Source organism: Poecilia reticulata, linkage group LG13 (genome assembly GCF_000633615.1).
Source record: "Poecilia reticulata strain Guanapo linkage group LG13, Guppy_female_1.0+MT, whole genome shotgun sequence".
In the NCBI taxonomy this organism is placed as follows: domain Eukaryota; kingdom Metazoa; phylum Chordata; class Actinopteri; order Cyprinodontiformes; family Poeciliidae; genus Poecilia; species Poecilia reticulata.
Window position 1 is genome coordinate 2,886,687 of NC_024343.1, and position 25,752 is coordinate 2,912,438.

Genomic DNA, 25,752 nt, shown 5'->3' on the forward strand with positions numbered 1-25,752 from the left:
AAAATAATCATCCTTACTTAATCAAATCTTCAGCCTCTTCAGTAGATAAAACCTACAGATGAATAGAAAATCAAAAGTACCAAGGGAGCTTTGTTAAAAATAGGTCTAAAGATATAACAGTGACTGAGCCTACGTGTTGATTGAGATGGCCAATAATCCATGGCATTTATTTCATGGCATGAGTCATTGATCTGTGGTTTGGAACAACCACAAAGTTACATGGTGTATAACATTTAAAGAACCTCTGCCAATTATAAAGACTCAGGACAAAGCTTGAACAGTGTTGAAAAACGCACAAAAATGTATTCACCAAGTTTGTATTGAAACTGGGGTAATGCTTTATTTGAAGATATTTGGATAAGACTGACATAACAGTGTCATAAACTTGACATAACACCTGTTATGAACATGTAGGAGGAATCTTTATGAATGCTTATGACTGTTGTCATGAAGTGTCATTCGGTAAATAGTGACACTTTCGATGCGAAATTACACTGAAAATTCCATAAAAAGTGAATTAAAAGTGTCAACTTTGCATTATTAGGCCAATAATGACTCTTATAATGCAAAGTTCTATGAAAATATTCAGAAAAAGTCAATTAAAAGTGTCAACGTTGCATTAAAAATGTTATACCAAATAAAACTTTATAACAACAAACATTTGTGAAAACTTCATGATCATAACAGGTGTTATGTTATGTTTATGACACTGTCATGTCAGTCTTATGCCCACCCCTTCAAATAAAGTGTTACCAAAAAAATATTTAGGTAATTTTTTATTGCCATGTCGTCCGGCTCTATTCCCCATGTGACGAGTCTATTGTTGGAGTGACTTTGGCCCTCCATTTTATGTTGGAATCAGTTAATCGCAAGGTCACTGGGGATGTTTAAGTTGACCCTATAGACCTGTTACCGTGGGAACCAGATTTCAGATAAGCTCCAGGTTGGTAGATAGAAAACAAAAAAAGAAAGGTACAATGGACAGAAATTGATATAATAACAGCAATGACTGATGTTGCATACAACGTTCCCTTTAGGTATCCGAGAGAGATTTTTCTAATTAAGATAAGAAGTTCAGCATGGCATCAATAGCTCAAATGTAAAACCATTTGTGGCACATGTGAGTTAGTCACAATAACAAATTTTGCAGGACGATAAATTATCCCTGTATTTATTGCAATAAATTATAACATTGCTATTTTGAGTCCATTTTCAAGTCATTTATTGATTAAGGCATAATAATGCCCTCTCAAACATAAATAAACTTTTGTAGAGAACACTCCACACTGGAACTGAAAGATGTCTAAAATGTCCAAAATTAAACTCATAAACCAATAATGATAAATAAACCGGAAATAAAAGCACACACAACCAAGACCATAAACAAAATTAATTATTAATTCTCTGCAAACAAAATTTCCCTTCAAAAAATAATCATCAGAATGGAAAATATTGAGTTCACTTTAATGTGTCATGAGATTAATTGCGTGTAGTGACAGCCTTACATATGAGAATTATATGTTCAATGATTCCGCTGGTTTGGATTCACTATCTGTTGAACTGTCTGGGAATTGTTTGGTTGACAGGGTTATTCAGTCAAAAGTGTGATTGAAAGCCGTCCCTCTGAGACCCCCACTGTCACACCGTACCTGTTTTCCATCTGTCTTCATCATGCCAACCCTTGGTGACGGCCAAAATAACCCCCTAAATGGCTCAAATAAAAGCTATGTCAAGTGCTGTGTGTTGGTAAATCCAGAAACAATATAAGCACACACAACACCCCACACCCCCTAGACATCTCTACTTCCTAGCTGTCGACATCCATCAGAATAGATTCCCTTCTGCACAGCAGGTTGAATCATTTCAGTGAGAGCAGCAGCAGCCACAGCCCACAGCCTCTTGGGGTAAATGTCAAGTCTAGCATTAGGAAGAAGCCTCGCAGGAGACTCCGACGCATTCTTTCCCTCACGTTGTTTCATTCTCCACGGCTGAGCAAGAGCTACAGGTCTGGCAAATGAGCGAGTGAACGATAGTACACGCGTTTTCCCGAATTTGCACTTGGCTCTCGCCTGTGCCGGCTCTTTGGCTAATTGAGATGCTTATTAGTTGGAGCACTCCTGTATGAGCTTCAAGTTCACCCATAGAAGGTTGTATTTTCTAATGATGGTCTCTCCAGACAGCCGTTTTCTACTGCCCACTTAAAACTTTCCTGAAGAAGCATCTCAGCAGGTTCCAGCAAACCTCGGCGAAAACTTGTCAGCTTCTGTGAGGATGTTCTCGTGGTTTGTGACATCTTCTTTAGAGAAATACAGTGACAGAACTGATGGCATGTATTTTAGTGGAAAAGTTTATCACTTTCCCCAGTGCCATTTTTCATCCGTTTTATTTTTTAAGGGAGAATCTATCTTAAATTCGTTCTTTCGTTTAGTAGAAAGTGCATCGGAGGGTGCATTCATACCAGCACACCAGCCCTGTTAGTCTGCTTTAACCACTTAAATGTCACCCTCAAAATGCTTAGATCTAAATCAACAGCTTAAGAGGTTAATCCAACTCTGGTTTGTTTGTCTAGGAAGTCCAGTTCGTTCGGAGAGGTGTGAATGCATAATCGAATTCGCACCAAAAGGCGAACTGTGGTCCATCCAAAAACCACAGCTTTAGTTTCAATTAAAGTGAACTCTGACGCAGTTTGAATACATATGAGAATGCAAGCGGACCAGAAACCGATCCAAAAGCAGGACGCGAACAATAGTGCAGGGCATTCTGGGTAAACACAACCAAAATGACAAGAGAGTCTAGCAGTAGAGGGAGAAATAGCTTGTGGTCTTTTACCTTGGAAGAAAGAGAAATTCAAAACCACTAAAATGGTTGCACTCCATTTTTGTTCACATTTCGTAAAGAAGGAAGTTATTCTCATGTCTTCTTAAGAGGTTTTTGAAGAAGCGCCACCACAGTCGAGGATGCAAAGAGGTTTTTCTATTGGTTTGATTTGTTTGACTCTGTTCAAGTTTCAACTTTGGTCCCCAATTGATCCGACTCTATCGGACTGTCAGGTGTGAAAACACCCAAAGTATTTCTACTCCTCTGACATCTTTGTTGTGTTCCTAGTTAGTTTGAACACAGCGAAGACCAAAGGAGGCATTTAAGAATGAAAATTAAGCCCGTCAACACGACCACGACCCGGGGTTTGTTGCTGTACCAATGATGATGTGACATATGTGCCTTCGCAGTCGATTATTTTCTGTCCGTGGTGTGATAGGTGAAAGTGAATCAGCCACACTAATGTCCATCCTCATCTCCTGGACAAAGACTTACAGGATCACAAAAATATCCACCAGTCTCACCTTTGCGAAACGTAATCACATCACATCACATCATGCCCTGGCAGACCTGAAATTCTGGTAGGTGCTGACACTGTGTAATATGATATCTTGGAAAATAGCACCTCTGAAATTGTCCCTGCTGTTGTGAAAAGTACAATTGATTCTTTCCACGGATACGGAAAGACAGGGTGATCACTCTGGTTGTAACTTGCATAAAAGTAAATTCTTGGGTTTGGATTCTTAGTTTAAACTACAATATGAATAATTATTGGTTTGTTAGATACTTAAGCTTTTACATCATGCTGGATTCTCTTTGTTTGCCACATTTCAGCAATGTGGAAGAAAGATATGCAAAGTTATTCCTTCTGTCCTCATCTGTTCTTCCTCCAACATAATCACTCTGACCCACCATAATCATTCTTCTTTTGGGTGACACAGTGTCTGGCACATCTGCTTGTAATTTCACAGAAAGTAGTGTAATATTAAGCCCAGGCTCCGAAATGAAGTAAAGTTTTTTTCTTCAAGAAACTAACTTTTAATCAGTCGTTCACAAAGTTGGAGGTCGTACCCAACTGTGGGCTATTAAAGCCTATGGGTTTATCTGCACAGAAACAGTTGTTTTCCGGGATGATTTTTCGAAGGTTCCTATGGTATTGTTTCTAGCCTCTAGTTTGTGGTCCCATGACAATGTCACAAAAATACATCAGAAACAGAGAACTGTGTGTGTAAAGTTAGCATAGTCTGGCTCTAAGCACCAGCTTTTATCAAAGTATACCAGAGTTATAAGTTACAGTTTCAGAAATGCTGACATTATCTGTGATGTTAATTCATCAGCTTGAAGTCCTTAAATGAGCTAGCTAAGGTCCTGGAGTGAAGTCAGTCTTTTACATCTATATGAATTACTATGTAGCTCAATATTTCCCCTCCCACACATGTTGCTACACAGTATCAGTCTGTAGAGAAAATACTATTACTCTCTTGTTGACAAAAAAACCCAACTTCAAATTTTAAATCTGAATGATCTTCAGCGTAATAGATTATTTCACAAAAAAAGGCACAAAAATTAAATTAACCATAAATAAATGTGTTTAGACATTATTATAACTATAATATTCTTGCCAGCTGAGATAATGACTCTTTGTGATTTTAAACAATGCTATACTTGTTTGTTTAAAATGTAAATTTTCCTAAACACTTATTATTGTTCCCATTTGGATAACAGCCTATTAAAGGGTCATGAAGTTGTCTTCAAAGAACATATTCACAGTTGTTGCTGCAATCATCACTTTCCCCCTAATATTTATTTAGTTAAATTACTATCTTGTTGTCAAATGTAATTAGTTTTTATACTGGATACCTTCTGAAAGTGAAGGTTACATTTCTTTTCGTAATGAGACAGAGGCTGAACATTATGTGAACCACAGTATTATTTTAATCTCTCACTTCAGAGTGGATTAGTTGGCATTCTAAGAGCCATTTTTCAAAGAAAGGCTCTTAGAATGTTGCAGTAAATGTTGTCTTTCTCCTTTATACTTAGAACTGTGTCCAAAATAATCAGAAAAGATTAGCGATTTTCACTGTGCTTCGCATAGTTTTGCCATAATAATGAACATCTTTTCATATGTGTTCAAAGCACATCCAGATAAACTTTCACCTTTCACTTTAGGAAAGTGACTTATTAATTATACATAGCTCAGTTCAATAATAGATCTGGGCTGAGAAGGATGTAAAATGTTAGGTCAGGACAATAATTCTGTGAAGAGAAATGCAATAGACAACTGTGATTTTTTTTTTTTTGTCACAGTAATTTAGAAATTATGAAAAGCATCAAGAGTTAGGAAAGGAGTTTAAAAAAATAAGAATGGAGAGAAAATGTAAAAGTCTTGAGGGAGCAGAATGACACATGATGAAGGAAAGCCTTAAGGATAAATGAGGGAGGGTTTATATGTATGTGACCTCATCAATCGTGGCGAGCAAAAAAGGTTCTCTCGCCGGTTATTTTTCACAGTTGACTTTTATGTCAAAAGAGATTTCTATAGGAGTGCCAGCTATTGCTCCATTTCATATATTTTTGCTGACAGAGGGACTGGTAAAATCCCAATTTAACTTATGTCCAGCATCATTAATCTTTTAGAAGTTTGAACATAAACTGGGTATATATTTGGACAAGACTACAAAACACACAGCCTACTGGTACTTTATACTGATTTCAAACAACTAATGCCTTCTCAGATTTCTTGTTTGTCTTTTTTTATGTCCATTTAAGCTCCGCTGTTAAAAATATACTACGATTTGTCAAGTACAGTCTTCTAAGACAGACGTTTTAAACTATAGAAAAACATTTTTTTTTGGGTTAAAGTAATAATGTTGGATGTGTGCAGTTTGAGAACATTTTAATAATGTGCTGTCAAAAACTTCTACAAACATAAATGATGTACATATTGCATTCCAGCCAGTTAAATACATTTTTTCCATCTTTTTTTCATTTGAATACAGATGCATTTTATGTCTTAAACTCTCAATGAACCGTCTTGACTTTTTGTTGACATAATGAAAAATTAGAAGATGAAACAACATTTTTTAGTTTTCTGCCGTCAAACCTGCAGTAGGTAATAAAAAAGCCTTAAAAAAAGCCTTATGACCGACATCTTTTGTTTGATGATTTGAGTTGCTATGTAAGCAGCTTCCTACCAATAAGTACAGTTTCTGGAGAGAAAATGTGACATTATGGCATTATAGTGTTATAGATACACCTGCATTATTTTATATGCAGGGTTCATTTAGGTGTTTTCAAGGTTTCTCTTGTTTAGAGAATTAGCAAAATTATTTCCATTTTCTAAATGCCAGATAAATTAGCGTGGACATTTTGTAGAGATTTGTTTTGTAACTTTCTTTCTATATTGTGTTTGAGCATTTCATTTGATGATTTGCTTGGATTGTTTCAATGGAAAGAATATTACTTTATTCCTAAAGACACAATGACTCATTGATCCGTTTAATTGAAGTAAAGGTTAACTTATTTTTAGATTTTTTTTTTTTTTAGATTAGTGTTTTGTTCTCGTATCAGTTTGATGTAGAGGGTGTGTGTGAGACACATTTCAAAACAATGTTCTTTTTACATAACAGTGAATTGAAACTTTTTTGTTTTTAAGTCCAAAATGTGGAAACATTTGAAAATGAAGTGCTTGTATTGTACTGTGGGAAAAGTTTCTGAACCCTGTAATTGAGTGCAGAATATTTGAGGCGCAGCTCCTCCTCAGAGCTGCACTTTCCAAGCTTCTGCTTCACAGAGCAGCTCTCCCCTGCAACTGCCCCGCTCAGCTCCTTCAGACTAGCCAGCAGCAATTAGCAAACACCTGGTGGAACTGAGCATCAGCTGTTCTCAGTATATTAGCTACTTCTCACTGCAATGCTGGTAAAACTGCTGCTAGAAGTTTAATACAGGAGCGATGTTGTGATGACTTCCTAAATGAACAATGTTTGAAGGAGCAGGAGCAGAAGAGGCAGAGAATGATCACCGATCATGCACTTTTTCACGGAAATCGGCCCGATTATGATCGGTGACCGATCGATCGGCACACCTCTAGTAGTTACTTGATTGTGCTGTAAAAAGGCACTATGTACCTGGAAAACACATAATACTGTCTCTTTAAAGAATAATTTATTCGACAACAGTTAATTAATAGAGAGTTTTAACAGCCTGATCTTTAAAAATGCCACTCTTTTGTTCGCTTCTTACATCTGCCTTTGTCATGATTGATAATTGCTCACCCAGAAAAGGGGATGAATTATTAATTGCACACAGTAACATTATCTTAAAGGAAGCTTTGAGCATGTTCTCCGGTGGTGGCACAGCAGCACATAATACCCCTGTTATCTCCTCTCCTTCATGCTTATCACGATCCCCGTCTAAACCCTCGCTCATCTGATAACTACTGCATCCAACTCGATTTACTTTTTTGAATTTTTTTTCCCCCAGACATCTATGCAGATTGCCGTGACTGTGTTTGCATATAGCTTTGAGATTTCATCTTTGACGGTAAAGTCAGTACAACAATGCCCACTCCCTATAGCCGTTTGCCATATTTGCTCTTTTGTATTATTATGAAAACTTGGTTTCCGTTGTTCTAACTACATGCCATTTCACTGTACAGCTTTTGGGTTCTGCCTGGTTAAAGCTATGGGGCTTTTCTATAACGACCCATTGCTCAGGCTTAGGAATAAATGGCATAGCAAATAGATGAGATACACTCAGGGAAATGCCAGTAATGATTTTGTTTTTCAGGGAGTTAAAGGATTATCTAATGGTATTACTGAAAACATCTGTGTAAGCATCATCCACTGCTCACAGCCTCGCTGTTGTCTCATTTTGCTGGCAGATGTTCAATGGCTGCAGGTTGACAGTCACTTTTTTTAATTCAAATCTTCTTTGTGGATTAGCAAACCAATGATTCCTATGTGAAAAAAATGACAAGAAAAGAAGAAGAAGAAGTTAAATTGGAGGAAATGGTAAAAACCTTTAGACAACAAAAGAAGGAATATGAGATCATTTAATCCTTTTGCTTGTTGCCCCCTGCTTAGAGGATGTCAGTTGGGATGTCGTCTTTGTTACATGTGCAAAAGCAGATTATTGCTATCAGATTTGGTGATATTACAAACACGATGTGATTGCCTGTTTTTTGTATTTTTTAGTTTTTTTCTTCTCTCGTCGTTCTCCCTGTGTTCGTATCTGCTTTATCCAAATGCTTCCGCACGTCATAGATAATGCTCCTCATTTTCTCCTATTTAGTTTTCAAGGTGCGTATCCTCTTGTTTTCCCACCATACACAACATCATTTATTCCAGCGGACTTTCATTTTGCTGATTTAATCTTTTTTTTTTTATCCCCCACTTACCTAAACTGAATTCATTTGGAGAAATAATGACGGTTCATCTGTGTGGAGAGATGCTACCTTTGGGAAAGGCCTTCTCTCTCTACCAATCTGCTTTCCCCTCCATCCAAAGCCCACTCAGAACCATACAATAGGGCTGTTGGTGGGTGTATTGGGGAAGTGGAGGTGGGAGGGGTGGGGGTCGCTGATATCTGAAATGTAATGGAATAAAAGATGAGCTTTTGCCAGATGTGAAGGGGAAAAAATCACACACGTTTTGTGGAGATAGTGGGGGGGGGCTGCATCCTCATGCACTGCTGAGTGTTGGTGGACACATGGCTTGATGGGATGGAAATTGTATGTGCTCATTTGTGCAGTTTGCTCTTTGTGGCTGAACAAGAGCAGCAATGAAGCACCTGTACCCCCCCAACCCCCTCCTGCTGACCTGCTTGTCTGTTTGTTGCCTGTGAAGCCAGTCTGCCACTTCTGTTATTGGATTTTATGCAGAAGTGTTCCTGACAACACAGTCAGAAATGTTCTATTTAGTGCAACCTTCCTTTGACCAATGCATTTAATGAAAATAAGTAATTCCATTGCCTCTGTTGATATATTTAGCTGTGTTTAGTATGTTACTTTTATGAAAAAAAAAAAAATATATATATATATATATTTTTTTTTACATAATTGTTAGAACTGTCATAACAGTATGAGAGAGATGATCTGTGAAAATATCAATCTCCTCCCTGAGCCACTATTGGCGTCTGAGGAAATGCACCGCTCCCGATGGAGAAACAACCAATCGGAGCCAGAAGGCAGGCCTTAGCGCTGTCAGTCACACTTATGTACGTGCAGCTAAATGTTCTAGTAGCGGAGACACAACTCACTGTTCCAGGAAAGCCGTTTATCCACAGTCATCAGTGGCCATGCTAGCTAGCTTTTGCGTTCATGACAGGCTGCGCTAGCTGCAGCATACCAGACAGCTTTAAGGGTGGGGTGAGTAGCGCCACACACAGGAATGATTGACAGCGCTAAGGTTAGCTCTGTTTGATTCTAGTTAGCACTGTGAGAAGGCAGAAGAGCTCAATTTATTTCACAGATTATTTTTCTTATACCATTTTGTCACAACATGGTGACCGTTTCAACAAATATTCTTTAATAAAAGTTACATACACAGCTTTAATGATAAAATGACACCACTCACATTTATCGACACACCTGGTAAAGATATTTAAAAATCCTTTAATTTATCTTTTATTTAAGTAGCAACACATCTTGGGAACATTCAAACAATTCAAACCCAATTTCAAACATTTTTAAACTAATGTTTGATATGTGCAGCATTTTTACAGTTACTGACAATAACAGTTACTTGATTGTGTGAGCCATCAGACATATGTCATTTGACTATATGTCTGGAACACATAATACTGCCCCTTTAAGAAGCCCCTACTGTTTCTGACATTCCCTATTCAGATCGTCATCACAACAGTGTTTCTCCATGAAACATTGTTGAGGGGTAGATTTTATGATGAGTTTTTAACAGTGGTGGAGAAAGTACTCAAAACATGTACTTAAGTAAAAGTACAAATACACAGACAAAAATGTACTCAAGTAAAAGTAAAACTACCACATTAACATTTTACTTAAGTAAAAGTAAAAAAGTACTGGCTTTCAAAAATACTTGAGTATTAAAAGTACTTGCTGAATAATACTTAATCGCTAATATCATTAAGTGAACCATCCCATTTAATTTTAATACATCAGAAATGTGCCATTTTAATGAACAATGCCACAGATAAAGCATGTTTTTATTGTGTTTACTCTGTAACAGTTTAGACTTAGATATGTAATTCTATGCATCATAATTTCAGGGATGGAAACATCTCCTCTCCTGTCCTAAGGAGCATAGCATGAACTTCACTTTTTTTGCCACTGGTGGCATTTATTTTTAAAGAAATCCAACTGAAAGGGTCGGAAGGGGAGGACATGGAACCAAGCAGCCACGTAGCAGAGTTGTAGTCTAGACCACTGAACCCGAGACCAAGACCAGCACCTCACTCTACATGATACAATAAAATTAAGTGCACCTATCAAAATTGCTTCTCAAATTGATCTGATAGATGGATCCACATTCCCATAAAAATAAGCAGATATTAAATACTTAGAGCTGAAATAAATTTAACTGGTATCAATTCAAACTCTTCTTCATTCTGTTTTGCTTTCATCTCTGTGCCACAATCCGCAGAGGTCTCCTGCCGTCCCTAAAAAAATAACACCCTGGGTGGTTGCCCATACTGCCAATGTCAGAAACTACAACTGCCTGCACCATTAAACATAGCAATTTATGGTAAACAACACTCAACTATGAACACTGTCCAAGGTGCAATAAGCAGGAAGTAACCAAGCATAAGGAGCACCGTGACTGTTCTCATCCTCCCGCTGCAACGTCTGCCACCATGACAGGTGACGAAAACAAAGAGCAATGAGCATGCTCTGTGTTCTTATGTTCATGATTTATTTATTTGCCAATTATGTATATATATTTTTTATGAAATAAAATAGCTACTGCAGTGTACGCAGAGCATTACAAGGACACAGAACGGCTCTCAGTGAGGCTTCAGTCCTATCAACCTTAGTAAAGATCCGTCCAGAAGAATCGGATCGTTCCTGAAAGACATATTACTACTATATTGCACTTTGGTCACAGCGTTGTCCCATATTTGCGACACCTCAGTCAACACCTCCACACAATAATTCAGCACATTAGTGACAACTTTTTTTCATCGCAGATGCAACATGTGTCTCTGTACAGCTAGCTTAGCTAGCATCACGTCCACGGAGCTTACCTTTCTTTAAGCTTTCCTTCCAAGTGACGCTAAAAGTTGGACGAAGTTCCCACCGTCTCTGAATGCAATGCGCTGCTGATTTTACATGTCTCCATATCTATGATTTATGCAGCGCTATTATGTTACTGACGATTAGTTAGACATCTTCTCCCGCTCAGAGGAAACCACTGCGCATGTCTGGAGGTCTGTGTGCGAGTAAAGGGGTGACAACAGACACTAAGTCACGTTAATGCTCGGATTTTACGGCGCCACCTTAAGTCCCTGAACTTCACATTTTAGTGAAAAAAAAGAGCAATGCGAATTGGATGTAACGAGTAACGCGACAGTTTTGTAGAAATGTAGTGAAGTAGAAAGTACAGATACTTACTGTAAAATGTAGTGGAGTAAAAGTAGAAAGTAYCCATTATTAAATCTACTTAAGTAAAGTACAGATACATGAAAATTGTACTTAAGTACAGTAGCGAAGTACATGTACTTCGTTACTTCCCACCACTGGTTTTTAATTAGTTTTATGATAAGTTTTTAAGTGACAGGTGTTTAATTGCTGCTGCCACTAGTCTGAAGGAGGAGCAGGGGAGGGGTGCTCTGTGTTAAATTCTTGAACAATATATATATATTTTTTTCCACAGTTAGCTCAGTAATTAAACCTTCAGCTACGGTCATGACCAAGCAATCAAAAATAATGACTTATGTCTTTTACTCCTTAACCCCCTATTTGAAGAAAATGTGATGCGATATGAACAGATTCTTTTGCAAAGCTATAAAAAAAAACTTCTAAAATCCATTTAAAATTCGTAACTCAGCTTGATGGTGTTTCAGAGTCCAGGGCATATTATGCATGTCATATGTATATTACATTACTTTATATAGGATGAAATATTACTTCATTAATAAGGGTGATGTGATGTGGGAATGCAATCATAATTCAAGAATGATACGGGGAAAGCTACAGAAGTGATGTATATGGATGGATTGTTTTCAATGGTTGCACCCTCTCACCTTAATGTCTTCATATTTATCTTCATAAACTCCAATTAGTTGGGCCGCATAATACATATTGAGCATCTCCTGCAATTTGGTAACTTGAAGGAAACGTTAAATAGACTAATCTCCACTCCATGTCCCACAGTGCCCGGTTCTATAGGGCCGTCTTGCTTATTTTCGTTGGCTCTTGTTGCAACTGTTTACTCTGATATTTATATTTATATTTTTGAGTTTGCGATCAGAGTTGGTTGTTTTTCACGTTTGATTTGTTAAATCAAACCTGAAGGGAACTGTTAAAGAATGTCGGGGTGGAAATTTCCAAAAATGGTTAGAGATTTATGACACAATATCAATCATTTGATACAAGAAATTGAGGTAAGAGGACTGTTAGGATTTTTTTCCTTTATTTCACACAAAACTAGCTTATATTTTCCTACTTTTCTCTTTCTCTTTTACATTGATTTAATAATGATAAAGAAAAAACACTTACCATTTAAGTGTAAAGGGAGAGCTATAGGTAGCTTAACACAACTTAATTGTGAGCTAGTAAAATTACCATTGGGTGGTCATTGCCAGTAGATAATACGTCTGATAGAATATGGAAAGGCTTAGCTGCCCAACCTGTCACGGCCAGCTAAGCTAGCTTCCTCTTTGGTTACCTAGCAACAACCAGTTGTATAACGTGCGTAGAAGCAGCTTCAGGTTTCGCCACCGTGCCTCATAGCTGCTGTGTGAAGCAAAAGCTGTGAATAAAATAGGAAAGGTAATGTGACAAGTTGGGTAGATATTTAAAATATAAAATAAAAGACCTTATGAATAATTATTGATATCGACTGATCTGGATATATTTTTCAGCCATATTGTGCAGCCTTATTGTTGTGGACTTAATATATTGAGCAATAAAATATTGTCTTTTTTTCCCCCCGTTTGTGTTTTTATTTCCTTTTTGTTCTGTGCCCAATAAAAGACACAGAACCTCCTAGTAAACTTGGTCTAGAATTGCCACTGCTTTTCACTTGTGACCCTGCTGAATATTTCTGTCAGAATGATTGTAGGCAAAGAACTTTGTGTAAAATACTGAACACTGCTGTAAAATTTGTCCACCAGTGGTTGTTGTAGAGGAATTTCACCCACTTGGTACTCATAGAATATATCAGAATTCTAATCATTATTATCTGCTTGGGCCTATTGTTTTCATACTGTTTATTATTATGCTTCCGCCAAATAAATTGGCTTTTTGTGGGCTTTATCATATTCAAAAACTCACCAAACTTGGCGGACGCGTCAAGTCTGTGTGAAAATTTTATATTTTAAGGTCTTTGTAAAAATCACATTAGGAACGGCTCAACGGCGCCACCTAGCAACTTTCAACAGACCCTTTCCTATTATCTTACTTAGGAAAGGGTCTGTTGAAATTCAGTACACTTGTAGAGCTCCCCAAGACATTCAGAATTTACAATTAATGTCATAGTCCAAGTATGACAGGAAGTCGGCCATTTTGGATTGAAGTTCCGATTTTGACCCCATTTTGGCCGTTTACAGCCTTCACATTTGATCGAACTCCTCTAAGGGATTTCGATCAATCRGCTTCAAACTCGGTCAGATCGTTCATAAGGCATGGCCAATTAAAAGTTATCAAAGGTTTACGTTTTTGTGCCTGCTAAAGGGGGGTTTTCTAGGGTCAAAGTTCACCTATTCGCCATGAAACACGAAACTGTTATAACTCTTACACAAAAACTCACAGAGGCACCAAACGTTCAGTGATTGATCAGCATCGGGTCCCCTATAATACCCAATGGTCAAATGATGACATCACTTAGGCCATGCCCCCTGAGAACAGGAAGTGTAATATTTTACTATGAAAGGTCCTTTTCTGACCTCTTTGACCTAATCAACATCAAACTGTGTCCAGAGACAGAAAACAGGTTGTTGTGTTGTGGATTCCAACCTCGTTTGTTTTTGATGGAGTAGGACGGTGTGGCGAAGTGACCTGTAACACCGTCGCCATATGTTTGGCTGTGAATTCCACAGTTTCAAGCCGAGCTGCACCAAACTCTCTAGGATGGATCCTTGTGGGCCCCTCGACAGGAATCCATAAAAATATTTGGTGGGCGTGGCCTAATTTCTCTACAGCACCCCCTAGAATATTTTAAATGATCAGCCCCAAGCCATGCTTTAACCTAGAAATATGAAACTTGGTACACATGTGAATCTTGTCAGGTCCTCCAAAAAAGTCTCTTGGACCCATGGTGCAAACCCAACAGGAAGTCGGCCATTTTGGATCAAATCCGCCATTTCCTGTTTTTCATAGACGTCGTATCTGATCGAACTCCTCCTACAGCTTTTGAGATACAGACTTTAAACTCAGTCAGTAGAGTGTTGAGACATTGAAGGTCAAAAGTTATCACAGGAATTTTTGTACATCAAAGCATGTGGGCGTGGCTAAATGGCAAACTTTGACTATTCGCCATAAAACATCAAAGTGAGATAACTTCCTCATAGAAGGTCACAGCTGCATCAGACTTCCTATGTCTTTCTACTGACCAACCCTCATCACATTGTCATGGTCAGTTGATGACATCACCTTAGCCCCACCCACTTATGGCAGGAAGTCACCTGTTTTTTCTGCTGTGTGTCTTACTTTTACTGTATTATTCATATGGAATTAATCATCTGCCAACTGACATAAAATGACCTGATGATGAACTCTGTCAATGCCTACTGACCCGTGGGGGCGTGGCCAAATGGCAGTCCCTCACCATATGCATACGATTGTCTCTGAATAACACGTTGAACATCCGATTGGCACCAAAGTGGATACGTATGACCTTTGTTCACCGCTAAAGAGCCCAACAGCATTGAATTGTAATTTCACTCCACTGCGACCCCTAGGTCATTGCATCAGCTATATCTCATCGATGAGTACAGCCTGGCGGACGGGGGGGGGGACTGCGCCAGTAGGCCGGAGCGGCGCTTGGTTGCGAGGGCAGCTCAAGGCTGCTTGCAGCTTTAATTAAAATGAGCTTTTAATTAAAAGAAAAATACATCCTCAATGCTTCATATTTATGTTGGTCTCTCTACTGATGAAGTTTGCAACCTTGCATACAGAAATAGCCATCTTCAGATGAAGATGAAATTCTATTTTTTGTTATTCTTGGATCCTGAGAAGTATAAATTCACTTTATGACAAGCTGACACCGTAGACGTCCATTTCACATTAAAATGGAATCAACTAAGGAATTTGAGAAATGAAGTCAAAAGTGAGAGACAACCAACCTTATTCTTCCCTATTCCACCAACACCTTTGACTTAAATAAAATTGTATTTTCAATCCTGGTTTTTAGTTTTATGGTTTAAATGAACACACTACCTCTCTGAGATAAAAATCATTATTATTGGTTTTATTTTGTCGCTTTCCTCAAGTCTTGTGTTATAAATCCTATAAAACCCTTCCCCTTGCCTTTTTTTCTTCCTGAATTTACCGCCTGGCAGCTTTTCACATGCTTAACTCTGTGAACTATGATGATGAAAAGAGAGTCTATGATCCCGATGTTTGAGGAAATTTTGAAGAAACCGCAAATACCAGCGAGTTTTGACTAAACATCTCACCACTGACAATCAAACTGTTTTTAAGCTCTCTCTCTGCTATACTCCAACTATCATAACTTTGGAGAAGCCTCATGAAAAAAATTTTTTTGTGCTGTGTTTACTAACAGAAACTTAAAAGAAAACTCGATGAGATTTCTCTTAGTAAAGAGAAAAACCTCTTTGAAGAAGAGAATGGTTGATCTTACAGAAACTTGCAACACAACTTGTATCAGTGCAGGAGCCAAAAACAGAGACAAATTAGATAGACTGTCATGTATTTGGTTTGTCAGATCCTCTGCATTCAGAGACAGTCTTCACACTTGGCTAGGGCAATGAGGGAGCATTAAGCAGGGCGTCCGCAGGGTTGTAATAGTTATTAAAAGGTAGTAAATGAAATTATCCAAAATTAAGGTCATTAAAAGGTAATAAACACCACCTGATGAGGGATGAATTTTTTTTAGCAACGACTCAACTAATTTTATGTTGGAGTAGGTTTTGAGCTATGTCAATGTTGTCACGACATCGACCGGTGTGCGTTTGCTCCTCAGTTGCCATGTTTACTCTGAACAGTAAATAATCATCAGCTCATTTGGTGAAACTCGTGAGGATGATGAGCAGCGAAGGTGAATGGCATGAGTGAAGATTACCAATGAGAACGAATACAACAAAAGCAGGAGTGAGACTACTAACATAAGAGAAACTAAAGGGGACATAACAATAAGCCAACAAAGGCTAAGCTAACTTAGAAGTACACAAAAAACAAAATGCAAACAGAAACTAAATACGAAGGAATCTTCTTCTTTTTGAGCAATAATTAATGCAAAGGACTTGACAGAATATGGCAGGACTTGAACTAGATTTTTTTTTTTATCAGTTCAGTTCGCTAAGCTATTTTAGTATCACTTAGTTACTACTTATACTTTTTATCATAATTGTGTTGTAGTTTCCTTGTTTTGTATTTGTAGTATTTAATTTTCTTTTGTACTAATAGACACAGACTTTTCTAAGGAAGTGGAGATCAACCGGCAAAGTCATTTTAACTTTGTTTGTATAGTCTTTTATTTTTACTTTTATTTTTATTATCAAGACAGGTTGTGCATCGTCCAGGGATAACAGATGAAAAATGGCAAATTCTGGCTCATCTACAGAAATATTAATTATTGGTCATTGTCCCTACCAAATATTTCCTATGTTCATGAGGCAGTTGATTATAGTTTGTCACGGAAAGCATTTTGAGTATTTTTTAAGTCCCCTTTGGAGGATTTTAAAGAAAGCGTGGTAAATTAGCATTTCTGCTACAAACATTACATTTTTTTCTTTAAGAGGGTCCTTTGTGTTATTCTGTCTCTTCCATTTGATCTGTTCTTAGTGAGCATCGCGTAGTGCAGTCATTATGGCCCTTGAAGAGGTATTTGACTGGATTTTCCAACAAACTAATCTGACATGCACCCAGCTCACACCGTGTGTTGAAAGGGTTTGTTTGTTGGACATTGATCTTCTTTCTTGATTCCATAAGCGTCCCACAGTTGAAACCCAAAATCTTTCTTCCATTTTCCATCTCTGTTGGTGTTCACCAGGGGTGGGATCAATCACCTCTGCTTTTTATTCTCTGCATGAATACAGCGAGAGCAGACGTCCATGCAGCATCACACTTATGCATGGTGTTAGAGTAACACCATGGCTATAACTCCTAATGTCAAACTCAACAGCAGGATAAAAAAATAGGCAGAGAACAGGTGTGAAAGAAATAATAATAATAAAAAACAAGATCTGAAAGAGGGTGCCAGGGCAGAAACCAATTTACCCAGCAGTAACTTAGTTTTGGTTTTGACGATGATAGGACATTCCAACTTCTTCCAGTGTCTTCGTATAAACGTAATAACTTTATTAAAGGCAAGATCTCTAGGCTGGACAGCAAATCGTTGTCTTGTTTATGCATTCATCTCCTGATTTTACTGGATCTTTGCACCTGTCCTTAGATACTTTAGTCCTCTTGCCTCTTTCTCTTCAACTCCCCAACACCATGTAGACAGGTAAAGATGAGCAGTGGTTAGTCTTTCTACAAACTATAAACTCTGCAATGTGGAAATCTCACTTCAGCCGTCACTATGTCATTCTGAAATGAGACTATGTCTACAAATAAAAGGTCTGAGTAAATGATAAATTAATGTGACCAATAAATGCAATACATTTTTCCAACACTATGTTGCCATTGTGCTTCTCACCAAATAAACTCTTTAATCTGTCTCTGCCATCACTGTTACTGGTGTTTAAAAAAAACTATTATAAACAAACACTGGGGGGGCACAAATAAAGCTTGGTGGCCCGCCAGGCTTATAATGCACCAAGGAAACCCCAGAGGAAGTGGAGATCAGCCGGCAAGAGAGAAGAACTGGCACCTCTGGGGAACATTTGCTAACCCCGCTCCCCAAAAAACCAAAAAAAAAAACCCTTATTGAATGGGTCAATGAATCAGTCCCCAGTTATTGTTTTTTTGTTGTCTTGCAGTCAAGTTATAGTTCATACTCTGAGGTTTGTGGTGTTTCTAAAACAGTTTGAATCTTTTCCACTTTGAATTTGTCGCATTCCTGCTGCGATTAACTGAAGTATGTGCCATCAGTTTATCTTCACCAGATAAATCATTGCATCTGCAATATTTTCCAGCACTGCCAGAAACAAATTTCATAAAAGGAATTACCATCTGTCTTTATCTTCCTGTTTCTATCGCAAGCCATTTGAAAGTTTCATGTCTTACGTAAACAGGCCTCATCAGAGGCAAAAAAAAAAAAAAAAAAAAGACTTGCAACATCTCATATCACAAATTACTCCAACCTTAAATAAACAAACTATTCAGGCAGATGGTGGAAGCCTGTTTTCTTAATTCAGTCCAGGTATTTCCATCAAAAGAAAAGTGCCTTTAGTGACAGAACGTCTTTGTGCGTGCTAATGGGATGCTTCAGAGGCAGGTATGTTTTTTTTTTTCTTCTTCTTCTTTTATTTTCTTTGTCTGCTGCAGTATCTCTGAGCTGTAAGATATTATTACCAAACAACTTTCTCTTTTATGGTGGCATCTGAAGGAATTCCTGTCAAAATCAGAAAAAAAGAATATCATCTCTGGAGGACAGAGCGGAAACATTAGCTCGCTTTGATGTTTTCTCTAGAACTGGAATGCAGTTAAATGAAATGCTATTTATGAAAAAATATAGCAGCTTAACCTGTTGATACAAAAGCGATGCGATCAGCTTTCAGTGAATACACAGCCTGTGTTTGTGTGGGCACGTGTAAACATATTTTACAGCCCAGTTGTTGACATGTAGTTGTGTTTGTATCAGCCAGATACCAGTACAGTTTTGTTTTATTATTATTATTATTATTATTGAAAAGATTTTAATCAGAGGATAATTTCTCACACGTTTCAAATTGTATGCTAAAGAGCTAATTAACAAGGGCTGTTTCGGAGTTCACAAGCTCCTCTGACATCTTAATTAGATCTTAATGACATTTCCGCTCGAAAGGCTGAGCAGAGTACAACTGTGCAAATATATGACGTGGTACAAGAAAGCAACCGGCACAACAGATAAGTGCAAACTAAAATGTCGACATTGGGCTCTTTAGGAGTTGAAATATATGCAGATTAGTAGTGATATAGGACAGCATTCTTTATATGTGCCAACCTGTTCCATTGTATGTTCTATTTTAAAATGGAGCTATGGAAATCTGGATTTTATTAACAGCCTCCTTTACCCTATCAGCCATTTTGCCGCTTTTCCTTTCTCCCAGTGAGATATGGGAGTATGCATCGCCCAGTAATTACTGTGCCTACGTCCCAGTAGAATCGCACCTCTCATATCGGCCTCTTACTCAGATCCTTAGCATTTATTACCATAAAATGTCACCCTGGAAATAACTAGATATGCTTTGCAGTGCCAGTGGACGTAGTGTGATAATGATGTTTTTGGCAGATAGATGGCTGATTAGATACAATGATCTTCTGTAGTGCTGTGTTTTGCATTGTAGATGGCTTTTCATGGTCTGCAGTTTATTGCATTCCCCCCCACCACACCCCCCGATGGGCATGCGGTGTATTTTTAGCTGTAGGGTGGATGCCCATTTATTCATTTCTACACAAAGTCAGCAGAGTCTGTTGGACGAAAAACAACAACCACAATGAATTGAAAAACTTCTGCGAGTGTCCGCAGACCTCTGAACCTATGTTACTACAATGAGATGTTCCTCGCAAAATCCCTCCCTCCAACTTCCTGCTGGAGGGCAATAAACTGCTCACCAACTATGACTAGTAATGGTTAGCTGTCAAGTTGTTATCATATTGTGCTAATTCTTAAATGTACACACGATATATAAAAGAAAAAAGGACACAATGTTTTGCTACTAATTGTCAGACTGACAACTAAATAAGAAGGTCCAAGAGTTTCAGTGCCAAATTTTAATTAAAAAGAAAAATAGCAAGAGGAAGGGAAGTAGGTCAGTTATGCTAGCTTGACTTTGACAATCTTAACATGTAGTTGTGCTGTGGAATTTGGTGTGTTTCAGTTAAAAAAAAAAAAAACGGGGACGCGCACACCAACTCTGAAAGATCATCAGTAGAGCAGGTGTCTAAATTAACTAATCAATCACTGCTGTCTTCAGACTATTGCTTATTAATAATCGCAAAATAAATATCAAGCCTGAAAACATAACAATGTAATGGACTGAATTTTCTGTTCTTTGTGTGGAAAATGTTTGTGTGTTTTCTGGTGTTGAATCCTGATATACACTGTTGGAGCTGCTGTTTGCTAGTTGCTATGGCAATAGGTCTGTTTGTAGCATAAGGCCGACACAGAGAGCGATAATAATAAAAAAAAAAGAATACAAGTGGTTTTGAGTTGACCTAAAACGTCTTCTTTTTCTGCGTTATCTCTTTGCTTTGGAGCGCGGCACTAAATCAATAATACCGACATCTCCAAAATTAGCGAAATTTCTAGATGTGCACAATAGCATAAAAACAATCAACATGTACCAGCTGTTGGCTCACAGTACAATCACGCAGACGCAAACAAAGTCTGAATCTTAACATCAGAGAGGGTAATTGATTCAAACCATCAAAGGCAAATATTTATTTGCCAGACAAATTGCTGGTTCTGATTTTTGCTGGGCTCAGCTGGCCTGCGCCACTCTTCACTTGAGATCGACCATTAGAGTAGACTGGACTGGGAAATGGGAGAAGAGGGAGAAAAACAAACAACTTGTATAGGAAGGGGGCCAGTCGCTGGGGGTGGGTAGGAGGAACCCAGAGAGAGAGAGCCCCACCTGGAGTTTTTATCACAGAAAACGAAGGTGGAAAGGCTTAATAGAAACTCTGTCTGAGGTCCTTTACAGAGGCCAGAACCGGGGAATAAACTGAGTGGATGGAGGTTGAAAGCTTGTGCAGCAGGAGACGCATTACGAAGATTCTGTTGGCTGGAACAGATGCTGTTCTGTATGCAGCCGTGTCTGTTTATCACTTCCTAAGCCTTCTGTCTCTTCTCTGTTCTCCCCGCTTTCTGTCTAGCCTGAATCTGTCAGACTTAAACCACAAATACCTGGCGTGAACCACCTTTTTTTGCAACTACTCCCTCTCCTGCAGCTCTGTCCTCTCTTTCAATGGTTCATTTACTTGTTCTGTGTTCCACTCAAATTTTATTTGTTTTACTTAGCCTTAATGACTTTACTTAACATTAATTTGCCCATAAAGGGCTATAAAAGTAAATGCTTGTTTTCTCAGTAATGCATCCTGTTGTTCTTTCAAAGAATTTTGGGCCCATAGATGCATGTTTAATTTGTTAGTTATCCTCACAAGAAGCTTGATTTTTTCTCTCCTCTATTACTGTAAACTGGAACATTAGGTCCACATGGTTTGTGTTACACTTTCACAACCTACTTGTGCTTGGTAGCATTTACCCTGAATGGCTTATTTTCTTCAAGCAAACTGTAGTCGAAGCAGTTTTTTTCTTGTTTCCAGGCAGATTAGCAAAGAATCCAGGCCACAGATGGGATTAAAAAGTATATAAACTTGAATAACTTTAAAGGGATAGTTCAGATTTAAGTGAGGTTCTATAAAGTAATTTGTTATTATAGATCAACTGATTAGGCTGATATCCAAAACCTGGTTTTTTGCAATATTTATGTGTGCTCATAATCATCATTCATGATTTAGATTCATGAATCAATAATAAAAGTCAATCTAGGTCATTGTTTTTTCTTTAACTGGTTGCAGAGGCTACAACACTTTGCATACTTAAAAGTACGTTGGCTTTAAAACTAACCATATCATTGTAATTTAGCTATTATCATGGTTAGCACAGCTACCATGACAAATACCTTGCATTGCTTTAAGTCTTGTACTCTCTAGCAGCCTAAATATACCATGTACATGTCTCTTACTTTGCCCCATTGATGGTGAAACGAAGTGAGTTTTTTTACTCACAATAGCATGTTTTTATTGACAAGTGTTCAACAAGGTAGGGCTAAAAACAATGGCTATCACTGATTCCACTGTTGCCTGTAGTCATGTGACGTCGCATTTCAGTCAGTTTACAGAAAAGTGAAGAAATCTCTAGATCAATGGAAAGCTAGCGGCTTGCCAGACACAACTCCTATTTGACCTGATTTTGGCAACTTAAAATAGCTGAAAATATTAAATCTTATTTTAGCAGCTACTACTGTGCTACACTACTAAATAGCATTTTTCCAAATTACAGATAACTGCTTGTAGTGTGTTGTGTGGCAGGCCTGCTGTTCTCAGCCCTGCATTAGCTGCATTTGGCTGGCAGACTCAGTGAAGCTGCATCTCATCAATTTGCGCCACCCAGTGTCGGGTCATCAACAGCAAATTTTGGAGAACCTGTAATTATAAGGTACCTTCTGCAGATTTCTGAGTAAAACCAGGATTAAGGTTAATTCCTCTGGCCTGTTTATACAATACAACACAGTCGCTTTCAGGTAGCGCTCTTTTTGTCCTTTCCAATGTAGCAGTGCTACATAAAGTGGACAGGTGTTGTCTAAGTCCTTTGTTTTAAGCTTCCATGACATCACAAAGTTTCTTTCCTGAAACTCCTCCTCTTCCCGCTGAAGTGGATTTTGGGATAAATAGTCCTTATACTATCCTCCTGTAGTAAATCCTTCGTGTCTGGAGTCTAACACTGAAAATACCCTCATATAGTTCCACTTAATAAATTCAAAAAACGTAAAAAATCCCAACTCTACCTTTGTTTCTTTTTCACTTACCTAATTTAGTAACCTCGACTGACGAGTAACTTTCATATATCAGTGCTGTTATGCTACGTTTTGGCCGTTATTGGCTGGTCATAAAGCCACAAAGCAGCTCTGTATGTAAACCTGTCGTTTGGAGTCAGCCATTGATCAGCAAAATCATTAGACTCGATGAGTTGTGGTTTGGCCTGCTGCTCCAACAAAGGAATTGATGTACCTCAGCTTTCTCATAATCACACAGCGCCTCGCATGGCATGCGCATCGATCCCCATAGCAAGAATCAAGGCGAGGCACACATGGTCTGTGACTCTGCTGATTATTGCTTCTGTGTTTCACAGATTCACGGAGGCGGACACCATCATAATGGGGGACGTGACGTATGGCGCCTGCTGCGTGGACGACTTCACTGCCCGTGCCCTGGGAGCAGATTTCATGGTTCACTATGGCCACAGCTGTCTGAGTACGTTTCTTTATCTCCCTCGTACATGTTTGTCTGGTTCTTTATTGCTCTGAATGCCTAAAGAAAAAAGAAAAAAACACCAAGGTTACCCACCTACAGACAGTGAACTACCTAGAAAAAACCATGTAGCCCACATGAACATAAAAAAAGACAGAGATTGACAGGTGTTATTGATGAAAGCAAAATGTAGGTAATTAGAATCATGCAAACTTTGCAAATGTAATTACAACGCTTAGAATTTTCGGCAATTTGTTGAGTTGCAACAACTAATTTCAATGCATTTTATCAGGATTTTACTTTGAAGACCAACAACTTGTAGTGCACAACTGAAGAACCAGCAGGTCTTTGCAGCATCACATTCACATCAGTTGAAAACACATCAGCGCTGTCCTTTGGAAACCTCAAGCATTTCTGCAGGACCTTCACGCGTCTCATCTCACTGTCTGTCTGTCTTTTGCACATGGGAAGAAATGTTAAATCAATAACTTTGATACATATCTGCCAGAACAAGCTCACCTCGGCAAAATACCAGAAATGACCAACAGAATCTTAATGTGACTGAAAAAAAAGAAATGTTTTTTCCTCCGTTTTGTTAGTTTGGCTGTTATTTATCAATTGTAGCGAAATTATGGTTAGTGCTGATATTTTTATTTCTAGGGAGTGGGGGACAGTCGCACATCAGCGTCTATGCTTAAAAGCACCAAAGTTGAAGTTTTTAAAATCAGTTTCAGGGTTAAGTTAAACGAGAAGAAATTGCCAGAACATTTTTGTTTATGGCCGTCTTTCTGTCTGTGATCTTAGCCTTCATCTCTCAGCCATGAGACATCATTTGCACTGTTTCCTAAGATTTCAACCACCTGTGAAAGATGAAAGACTCGGGCCTCAGAGTGACTCAGAGCTACTGTCTCCTCCGTGTTCCTTTCATTTTCTCTGCAGTGTTTTTTTTTCCTTTTAAATATATATATATATTTATCCTATCCTCTTAAGTACCATTTTTAAAGAGTACCTTAGAACTAGGCATCCAAAATCAATGTGACATGATTAAAACAAATCAGACATTCTACAGTTCATCTGAGCAATATATTTAGATACTTTTCCCCATCGGTTTAAAACAAATGTGTCCATATGTTAAAACAGCTCAGATGTAACTGTACACCTTAACCTCCATTAGAGTAGGGATGGATCTATAAATATGCAGATTGCTCCACACCTCTCCCCTCAGCGTTCACTTGCAGTTAAATCAGATCTGCTCAGGTTTAACTCTTGGTTATCTCTTTCACTGACAGACATGATGCAGACTCACTGTGATAGTGCAGTTATCTATTTATTTTTGTTGAGATTAAAGTTTGTACGGTCTTGCACAACAACCAAAAAAAAGACATTGGAAAAAAAGTATCACCATCAATAAGACAAAATGTTACCAAATATGGATGTCTAGTTTCTAGTGCAAATAACTCAGTGCACTTGAAATAAGACAAAACTAACTTTCAACTATCATTTCAGCAAGGTATAAGAGCTTGTTTTAAATCAGTAATAGATTAAAAAGTACTTGTTCTGTTGGCAGATTATTTCACTTCAAACAAAGCATTTCTTCTCATGTTATGAGTGAAATAATCTGCCTGTAGAACTAGTACTTTTTTTTAATCAATATTAAGGTGTTACTGATTTCTCTTGCCGGAAAGTTACTTGTAAGTAGAGGTGTGCCGATCGATCGGCCACCGATCATAATCGGCCGATTTCCGTGAAAAAGTGTATGATTGGTGATCGCCGATCATTGTCTCTTGTTGCCGATCACACAAACCCATCACCTGCTTCTCATTTTGCAGCCTGCCTGTGTAGCTGGTCTCCTCTTTCCTTCACACTGCGTAAACGCGCAGCAACAAATCCTAAACGATGTGGAACTATAACGCACTGAGTGACTGTGGAAGTTTGCGTGTTGCGGCGGAAAATTGAAGAACGTCAAAATGCATCAACACAACGAAACTAATATGACATAAAAACAATGCCATACTTGACGGAGTTTGGCTAGATTGAGGCTCACTGCAGTAAAAAAGACATATGGAGGATCAAATAGCAGGTAAAGCAGCGCACAGCTACAAACACTCACCTGGATTAGCATGACGGTCAGAAAGCTAAACAAATAACCCGGAAAATTATTTAAGTCTTCGTGCTGCGATGTGGTTCTGCTCTCGCTGTTGAACGGCTGCTCCGCGCTACACATAGTAATATTTGACAGACGGAGCGCCGCTTCTGCTCCACCTGGTAGTGAGTCTCACACCAAACCTCTGTTTAAGCATCTAACTTAAAAAAAAAATTTTTTACATACATATTAAAACTTTCGCTGTCCTAACATGAGACTGATAATCTCTAAAATAATTATCGATCTCCTCCCTGTTCTGCATAATTACTCCGCTCAGTCAGAAACAGCCACTCAG

The 25,752-nt window shown here is 38.3% G+C and overlaps 1 protein-coding gene across 2 annotated transcripts in view; it reads left to right on the top strand.

The window, feature by feature from the left end:
* Window positions 1-25,752, top strand: part of dph1 (diphthamide biosynthesis 1) — an 84,922-nt gene that overhangs the window by 23,533 nt on the left and 35,637 nt on the right. For both annotated transcript variants that reach the window (XR_535121.2, XM_008424945.2), the window contains exon 4: window positions 23,196-23,317. Coding sequence is in view for 1 of the 2 variants with exons in the window: in XM_008424945.2 (XP_008423167.1) it covers window positions 23,196-23,317 (122 nt within the window). In the remaining variant the exon portion in view is untranslated. The remainder of the gene's footprint in view (window positions 1-23,195; window positions 23,318-25,752) is intronic.